Below are 10,185 nucleotides of genomic sequence, written 5' to 3'. Positions count from 1 at the left end.
ACTAATGAATTTCTTGAATCATCCTCATCGAATGATCTTTCATTTTATTGAGTTATCCAATAATTACAATATCTTTTTGTTCAAGTTATGAAGACCCCTCACTTCCTTTCATTTAGGGCATCTCCAACGGAGAACTCCATTTTTCACGCCAAAATACCGCAAAACGCAAAAATGACGTGGTGCTGCTCCAATCGAACGCCATTTTTTTGCTTCGGCGCGAAGGTAACGATCCTTCTCCTTTGGCGTGTTTTTCCGGTTGAGAGAGGAAAATAGCGTAGGTGAACAGTGCAACACCAATATTGGTGTTGCACTGTTCATCCGCAAGCAAATGGCGGACGTTTTGGCGTTCGGCTGGAGCGACCGAACGACATCAAACACTCGTTTGGCGTTCGGTTGGAGATGGTCTTAGACATTCTATGGCTAGTTTATTCTCTTCTGCATCCTCTACGCTTATTGCACTATTTAGGATGTTGGATCTGATTCTACAAATAGGTGAAACCACAACCTTACTAACAAGCACAAGTAGAGCCAAACAAAATGCTTGAGAAAAGCTTTATGAATGAATCCCACTTAGTTCATGTGTCAAACATTACAAGACTAGTTTGACACAAACTTGTTAGTTGAGGTTCAATGCTATAGGAATGGCCACAGCATTCAGTAGAAAATGTAAGAACGGTTAGACGATTCTACAACTAAATAAATCTGAAGCTTAATAAAATCATATCCAAAGTACTGTAAAGATTAGTTGTTGAAGAAGCAACGTGATCTGTACAACCTCTTCCTCGTCAAAGAATCAATCTAAATAATTGTAAGAAGAAGCAATAATGCATTATTACATAGAATAATGAACAGAAGTCAATCTTTATCTTATTATCTTTCTTATCACCATTAATGATCACCAACTGCTCCCGGCCACCGTTACTTAACCTGTAAAATTTCTTGCTTGATCTTTTTTTTGAAAAATAAATACTAAAATATTAGAGAAATAGTATTCAAAATTCACTCATTTAAATATTTGACAGCTAAATTTTACTATTTAGTCACAGAAAACCGAGAACTTCAAATCTTCTCTGTTAAAAATCCTGACTTGAAACTACAAATAATATAAAAAGAACACCTTATTCTGTGTTAAAATCCCATCGACCTTCTCTTGAATTTCAAATGGCGCTAGTACAGTTGTTGAAAGGAAAATTTTTTAAAAGGAACCGATTTGCTGTCTAATTTAGCAATAGGAACATGGTTAACGTAAAATTTAAAAAGGAAGAAAAAAGTAAAACTTCACAGGGTTTTCTTAGAAAACCCGAAATCATCTTAGGTTTTCTATTCAAATACCAATTAAATTTCAGGTTTTCAAAGAAAACCAAAATTTTGTTTGTGTTTTCTTTATGCTCAGTTACTCTTGCATTCACATTCGCCTTTTGCTCCAACGGATTGTTACCAGTCCGTGTTATACAAGCATGCATTCTTCTCTTTGTATCATCGAATCTGCCTTTATTGGAGATGCCTGGAATCCTTTCCATACATGGCTAATACACTTTGAAGGTCAAAACACAAATCTTCACAACTATACTTGATATGTGCATGCACCCTTTAGATAATAGAGGTTAAGCATACAACTTGAAATTACAAAATTGTTTGGTTGGACCTTACATATTTACATGTCATATGATATTTGCAAGAAGCATCATATTAATGAATAATGAGACAAATTTAAAAGGATTCAATGCTCTGAATAAAATTTTGAAATAGGAATCCAAAGTTCACAGTTTTGCCCTTTCGAGGTCAAGAGTATCTTTATACTAGCATTGCCCTTTCGAGGTCATAACTTCCCAAGGAGTAAAAGTTCATTTGGAAACTGTGTGTACAACAAAAAAAAAAATCACTTGAATTTTTCTTTGAAAATTTTCTCATATATGTAGGATGTTTTAGAAAAAAAAGTTATATGCAAGTTTGTCTTGGATGTATATAAAAATATTGAAACAAAGGAGACTTGCCAAGCCATAACCACTCCTCAAATGTTAACATGAATATCTCTTCAAGGTTGCAATAAAGATTTCCCTCCCCTCTCCCAACCCCAGTCCTAAATTGTTTATTTTATCATTGATGATATGGTGGATGATAAAATGTATTTCTTTACTATGGAGCAGAACCTGACAAACATTAACATAAATGATCTTTCTTAGTTATATGAAAGAATACTTCAAAGCTAAAAGCATTACTTACAGATGAAACGAGCTATTACATGCTAGAAAATTTGTGTGTGTGTGTCAGAGAGAGAGAGAGAGAGAGTAAGTTTTACATATTGTAATTATATGAAGATCTAGCATACACACATAAATAAAAGATGGTTATGAAAGAGACTAATTTTGGCATAAAAAATCTAGGAAAGAAATAAACCAGGGGGCTTTGATCAATTGAAATAATTTCATTAATATTTATTTTTAGTAATAAATGATGCATTTTTTCTAGATTGGGGAACGTGTTGATACAAATTATAGACATAAACTATATAAGATAGATTTTATGGTGAAATTTGAAAGAGTCCTGTTGCATGGGAGCTATCTTTAAGGATTCGTTTGACGTCTTCTTTATTATTCTCTTCGAGGTGGATAGGATATAGAAAAAGAAGTTTAACATAAATCATGGAACAAACATCAGAAGTTAGGGTTGATGTCAACAATATGCATTAGCCTTATAAGTGATGGCATGCATTAGTTACATTAACAATAATGAGTGACAAAATTAACATGTGTTAGTGCAATCAAACAAGAATATTTAGAAAATTATAGTGTGGTGATAGTCCTTAAGAGATCATAGCCAAATAATGATTATTTGAAAATCATAGTCAATCAATATTTGTGCGAGGACCATAGTTAGAAATTTTTAAATTTGCTTCAATTGCCTGTTTTTGGCTCACATCGGTTCAATTTGAAATTTTTAATTATGATTCAAATGTTTGATTTAGGCTCATTTGATCCCACATCGGTTTAATTTTAATGTTAATGGATTTGTCTCATCGAGACATTCAATTAGAGTGTAAATATGATAAAAGAAAAGTTCAGATGATACTAAATTTAATTTCGGTGTTTTTTAATTTGAATATTACATCTAGTTCCATGATGAATCGGGTGATGAAGTATCAAATATATTGTATTCTTATATCCTTTATTTTGATATAGAATAATTTCACGTTTTTGGTTGAATTTGTTTAAAAAAATATTTTTGATGTGGGTTAGTTAATTAATGAATCTTCTCAACTCATCCTCTTCCCATATATCTTCATTTCAAAGGACTAATTCGCTCGCTTCGGCTCTCACATCGCATTCAACCTCTCTCACCAACTCCCACGCCAATCTTATAAATTTCCTTCTCTCTTTCCCTTCCCAATCCACGAGCTCAATCCTCTCCTCTTTCCCCAACCACCACACTCACAAGCCACTTAACCGACATGCTCAGATCCATGGCAACCACCGGAGCTCCACTTCTCTTCATTCTCCTCCTCGCCGCTTCCACCGCTACACTTGCCGCCGACCCCGACGCGCTCCAAGATATCTGTGTCGCCGACCTCAACAACAGTAAGCAGAGCGACTAATTATTCGCCTTACAGACCTAATAGAATACTAAACATGTCTATCTACTTACTCCATCTTAATTTTTGATCAGCAATTAAAGTGAATGGATTCGTCTGCAAGCCGGCAGCGGCGGTTACGGCGGAGGACTTCGCCTTCAAAGGCCTGGCGAAGCCGGCGGTGATCAACAACACCTTGGGAGCGGTTGTGACTGTCGCGAACGTTGAGAAGATTCCTGGGCTGAACACTCTGGGAGTTTCGTTGGCCCGCATAGACTTCGCACCCGGCGGTCTCAACCCGCCCCACACGCACCCGCGCGCCACCGAGACCGTGTTCGTCCTCTACGGCGCCCTCGACGTGGGCTTCATCACCACCGCAAACAAACTCATAAACAAAACCATCGTTGTCGGAGAAACCTTCGTCTTCCCCCGCGGCCTCGTCCATTTCCAGAAGAACAACGGGGATAAAGCCGCCGCCGTTATTTCAGGCTTTAACAGCCAGCTTCCAGGCACGCAGCCCATAGCCGCCGCCCTTTTCTCCGCTTCGCCGCCAGTTCCGGATAATGTTCTCTCCAAAGCCTTTCAGATTAGCACCAAGGAAGTGGAGAAGATTAAGAGCCGTTTCGCTCCGAAGAGCTAAGGAATACATAACATGCTTTGCAAGTTCCAAAATCGATTTTTTTTTTCTTTTTCTTCCAAAATTCACCACCTCTGTTTCTTGGCATTGGCTGACTGAATTTGTGCCTCCCCTGTCGCCTGTATTGAATTCTTATCTCTTTGATTACTGTGTTTTTTAAGTGTTTGATTCATCCGGCTTTAATCAATAATGAATCATGACTGCAACTCTATTCAATTGAGTAACTCCGCATTGCAAGAAAGATGTTTTATAGACTACTTTATTTGTTAATCGTACGTAATTAATCGGTTGGTGGCGTGATAATGACTGCTAACGTGATGTAGAACTGGCTGAATAATTTAATTAATTTGCAGACGAAAATAATTAGGAAGATGCTTAAGTTTCAAAATTCTAGCGCGGACAATGGGTCCCTCTAGAGGTCATCTCTTTAGAGCCATTTTTCTATGGAAAAAAAATAAAATAACAGAAGAATGTATGAGGCTCTGCTAAGATCATCTCCAACGGAAATCGCATTTTTCACTCCAAATGTCATGAAACTTAAAAATGCCACGATTCATCTCCAATGGAACTCCATTTTGAGAAGGCAACGATCTTTTTTTTCTTTCGCGCGCTTCTTGTCAAGTTCGGTAGACCGAGAAAAATGGCGATGATGAACAGTTCAACGCAAATATTGGCGTCCTATTGTTCACCCGCATGGAAATAGCGGAAGTTTCAGGCATTCAAACATTTGTAATTCCGTTGGAGATGCCCTAACGCATACCAGGATTTGAGGAAATTCACGATCCATCTAAAGACTTCGAAATAGCACCTAATAGTTAGAAAGAAAAAATTGCGAGCATGTTAAAAGTTTCTCTTCAGTAGATGGTCACAAGGAGAATCAAAGTTCAAAGGTTGCTTTGGTGTTCCACTTTATTGTTTATAGGTAGGTTTGGAGAGTAAAGGAGGGTAATTACGTTCCAAGCACTCATAGCAAGATTTCGTTGAGTGGAGCTGAAGCGAAGAAAGAAAAGTTTTTGTTGCTGTAGGTATTCTTGTAATGCGAATCACGAGATAATATGTACTTTTTGTTAGGATTTTAATTGTTGTTTTAGTGAAAAGTGTTTAGAAGTGTAAAATCTATCAATGAGAGTACCCCTTTTTTCGTATGAATTTTTGCTTCAGGTTGGGCCAGGAACGACCAAAAAAAAAAAAAGAAAGTGAAGTTTCACCTTTTCCCACAATGATTTTGGCTGATTTTTATTCTCTCTTGTATTATGTGAACTTTAAATAGTATTATCTAAGCAATAATTTTTTTTTAGGAATTGTCAAATCTCAAAATGGAAGTTTTATTTGGTGCGGATTACGGACATAGCTCTATATCTGGACTCCAATAAATGCCACCACATGGCGCCCCGATGACCCGACTCGATGAAATCTTAATATTTTGCATGTGTTTTCCAACTTACCGTGCGACCCGACTACCTGACCCAGACTAGATGCAAAAAGTTACATTTTACTTAAAAGTGCACCGAGCATTCAGTCGAAAATTCAAAATCGAAGTTTTTCAGTTTCTCTTGTCTTAGGTGCCATTCATCTTCGTCCGGAGCTCCTTTTATTTGCTCATCACTATCGTTGTAGAGGCCATAGCTAAGGTCAGTATTTTGTCACCAGGAAAGAAGTGCATTTTCACCAGATCTATTTGTTTTATTTTCTATAAAATTTTTCTATAAAAGTCATGTTAGGGTTTAGGTTTAGAGTTTTGAACATTTGCATGTTGCTGTAAAAAGTTTTCTTACATATGACAAAATGTATGTGAGAACTAGGATTTATATGCTCGTTACCGCTGTGTACCGAGCAGCGATACACAAATGTTCATAGAGGTTTCAAACAGTTGCATGTTGCTTTAAAACATTCTCACAAATGTGTATTATAGATTGTATGTTGGTTTCAAACATTTACATGTTCGAGACCTCTGTGTACCAACCAGTGGTACACAGAGGTTCCAAACATTTTCATGTTGCTATAAAACGATTTCTCATAAATGCGTCTTACAAAATGTATGTGAGAAATAGGTTTTGTCTACTGCTTCTGTGTACCAATGTGTACCTCTTATATGTATATTTGTGTACCGCTTCTATGTACCTTCGTGTATCGCTGCTCCTTATCGATGTGTATCGACCATGTATACCTCTTTGTATCGTTGTTGTGTACCTCTATGTACTTATTTGTTACCCATTTGCATGTTTGTTCATAGAATGTTTATGGTGAATTCGATACGTATTGATCCTAACCACCATACCTAATTTTGCAGGGATATGTTCTAAAGATTAATTTTTGTTGCAGAACTTCAACTTTTAGAGAAATTTGTGATCATTTGGTTGATACATTCGACCAAGGATTCATTGATTGATTGAGGCAACTGCATATTGATCTGTTCCCGGTGATGCCTCTCTTCTATTATAATGTCCCCCTGGTGCACATTTTATTGTTAAAGTGGGATATCCGAAAGTAGTGTTTCGTCATCAAGAAATGGAAGTTACAATTCACTGCATATGAAGTTGCTCTGATCCTTGGACTACCCAACAGAGGAAATAAATTTGAGTTGGGAAGTGCCCGAATAACTGGGACATCTTCCAATGAGATTAAACATGAGATTCTCAGTCTGGATGAATATACTCCACTTCACGATCTTGTGAAAAAAATTATCATTTTCTTATTGTCCAACCTATTCTTTCCCCTAGGTAACTACCAAACCTCTGCTAGGATCCTAAGTGTTGCTCGTCATGTAGATCAATTTTTAACTTACAACTTGCCAGCATTTATTAGAGATTTCCTAGTGGTCGAGTTTAATGCCATTACCAGGAAGTTTGCCAAAGGCAGACCCCTTGGATATATGAATGGCTTTATACACATTGTAATTATGAGTGCATCCAACATTTTAGAACCTATATGCATTGTAGTAATTAATTTATTTGGCTAACAACTTCTACGGATTAATTGTAGATTTAGTTTCTAGAGCATACTCAATCGACGCACCAGTGGATGATGAGTCCTAACCTCATTTTGTTCATTGGGATAGTGAGATCTTGTACAACGACATAGAGGTCACTGAATTATTTGTTGACATTGACAATATACATGTACTCATTATTCTTTCTGCTTCACATTAATCATTATACAGTGGTACACAACAGTACATAGCGGTATACAACGGTACACAGAATCGATACATATCGATGATATATAACTCCAGAAACATGTGCTTTAGCTACTTAAGGAGTATTTTTAGTTGCATAAGTTGATCTTGAGTATCCCTTCCTCATTTGCAGAACTTGAGCTTGAGCATCCCTTTAGGCTTGCATTTCATGTTGCTTAAAAACGATTTCTCATAGATGTGTCTTACAAAATGTATGTGAGAAATAGGTTTTGTATACTCTATGTACCGATGTATGTTGCTTCTGTGTACCAATGTGTACCTCTTATATGTATCTTTGTGTACCGCTTCTATGTACCTTTGTGTATCTTTGCTCGTTATCACTGTGTATCAACCATGTATACCTCTTTGTACAGTTGTTGTGTACCTCTATGTACTTATTTGTTACCCATTTGCATGTTTGTTCATGGAATGTTTATGGTGAATTCGATAACGTATTGATCCTAACCACCATACCTAATTTTGCAGGGATATGTTCTAAAGATTAATTTATGTTGCATAATTTCAACTTTTAGAGAAATTTGTGATCATTTGGTTGATACATTCGACCAAGGATTCATTGATTGATTGAGGCAACTGCATATTGATCAGCTCCTGGTGATGCCTCTCTTCCGTTATAATGTCCGCCTGGTACACATGTTATTGTTAAAGTGTGATATCCAAAAGTAGTGTTCTGTCGTCAAGAAATGGAAGTTACAATTCACTGCATATGAAGTTGCTCTGATCCGTGGACTACCCAACATAGGAAATGAATTTGAGTTGGGAAGTGCCCGAATAACTGGGAAATCTTCCAATGATATTAAACATAAAATTCTCAGTCTGGATGAATCTTGTGAAAAAAATTTTCATTTTCTTATTGTCCAACCTATTCTTTCCCCTAGGTAACTACCGAACCTCTGCTAGGATCCTAAGTGTTGCTCGTCATGTAGATCAATTTTTAACTTACAACTAGCCAGCATCTATTAGAGATTTCCTAGTGGATGAGTTCGATGCCATTACCAGGAAGTTTGCCAAAGGCAGACCCCTTGGATATATGAATGGCTTTATACACATTGTAATTATGAGTGCATCCAACAGTTTAGAACCTATATGCATTGTAGTAATTAATTTATTTGGCTAACAACTTCTACGGATTAATTGCAGATTTGATTTCTAGAGCATACCTCAATCAACGCACCAGTGGATGATGAGTCCTGACCTCATTTTATTCGTTGGGATAGTGAGATCTTGTACAATGACATAGAGATCACTGAATTATTTGCTGACATTGACAATATACATGTACTAAGTATTCTCTATGCTTCACATTAATCATTACATAGTGGTACACAACAGTACATAGCGGTATATAACGGTACACAGAATCGATACATAACGATGATATATAACTCCAGAAACACGTGCTTTAGCTACTTAAGGAGTATTTTTAGTTGCATAAGTTGATCTTGAGTATCCCTTCCTCAATTGCAAAACTTGAGCTTGAGCATCCCTTTAGGCTTGCACTTGACTGGGTCTTTTAATTTTCTAAAACCACTACCACCACCTGTGTTGCCAATAAACTTGTTGTTCTTTTTCTTTCCATCCAGGATCAAGTCGATATTTTTAGCCATGTCAGACATTGCAGCCAACATATAATGTTCTGCTTCCTCATTCCCTTGTGCTAGTGTGCTAATTTGATATGTAAATCTACTAAGATAATTCTTGAATATCATACATCTACATCCCTCCTGTGATGGGATCACATTCTTTCCCATACATGTGAATGTTCGACCAACATAAATATCTTCCCTAGCTCTAGCTGACCATCTCATCAGTTGGTACTTCAACAAAATATTAATTATATCTAACTACCTTATAACTCTCATGCAGTTAGAACATAGTAAATCCAGATGATTAGATTCTTGTTAGTTGATCTAGCCAAACTTAATATGAGGTTGGACAAGCAACTTATTGGAGGGATCGGTCATTTCTCAAAGAGACATGTCAAATTGTCTGCCAGTTGTATAATCCTAATTGAGCATGAAAAATGAGTCATAAGGTTTAAAGTACAAGTATATCTAGCATGAGCATGTTTATTCACAAATTAAAAGTTCATATTAAAGCAAAGATCCCTTCATGAAGATGGCTAAACTCTTCTACTATATACCCACGCATACCTTCACTAGTGTCTAAAAGGTAGACAACAGGTCGTGAAAATGAAACTCGCATCTAGTGGGACCGACAAGTGAACTCGCCTATTGATCAATAAGGGAACTCGCCCAAGACTCACAAGAGAACTCACCTAGTGAATAATATGCGCTACTCACCCAGGATGATACAAGGAGGTTGTCCCTTATATGGGGAGATCAAAGTCATTATAAATCAAGGGACTTGCCACTCAACACATAAGAAGTTAGTGGCCAGGGTCACTTGCTCTCATCCAAAGTGGGTGTCCTCACTCATAGTCACCAAGCTCAATTACAAGAAAGCATCTACTCAGGGCTCATCCTCAACTTGTCTTTCCACAACCATCCGACCTAGAGCTCTCCCTTTCCATGATAACACAACACACTAACCTCTCTCTTTTAAGGTGATATGAGGCCCTAAACAAAAGTCATCGATAACTCCAACAAGCTTACCAATCATAAGCCTTCTTAGCCTTGCACTCATAAATGGGCTCGCCCAAGGGTACTAGGCATCTAGATGTGATGGGTAATGAAGTGTGACTTACCAACTCACATGGAATGGCTCATTATGGAGTCTAGAATTTAAATTGGTTCGTGCAAGTGTATTTGTAGATATAACATT

General features: G+C 37.1%; 1 protein-coding gene across 1 annotated transcript; it reads left to right on the top strand.

The window, feature by feature from the left end:
• Nucleotides 1-2,487: 2,487 nt before the first annotated feature.
• LOC110104639 (rhicadhesin receptor) lies at nucleotides 2,488-4,429 on the top strand. The gene is made up of 2 exons (XM_020833829.2): nucleotides 2,488-3,575; nucleotides 3,664-4,429. Exons 1-2 carry the CDS (start codon nucleotides 3,449-3,451, stop codon nucleotides 4,206-4,208), a joined length of 672 nt encoding a protein of 223 aa, XP_020689488.1. The 5' UTR covers nucleotides 2,488-3,448; the 3' UTR covers nucleotides 4,209-4,429.
• Nucleotides 4,430-10,185: the final 5,756 nt, after the last annotated feature.

The sequence above is a fragment of the Dendrobium catenatum genome, unplaced genomic scaffold, assembly GCF_001605985.2.
Source record: "Dendrobium catenatum unplaced genomic scaffold, ASM160598v2 fragScaff_scaffold_1056, whole genome shotgun sequence".
NCBI classification, from domain to species: Eukaryota; Viridiplantae; Streptophyta; class Magnoliopsida; order Asparagales; family Orchidaceae; genus Dendrobium; species Dendrobium catenatum.
Note: the sequence above shows the minus strand (reverse complement) of the source record. Positions and strands in the feature narration are given on the sequence as shown.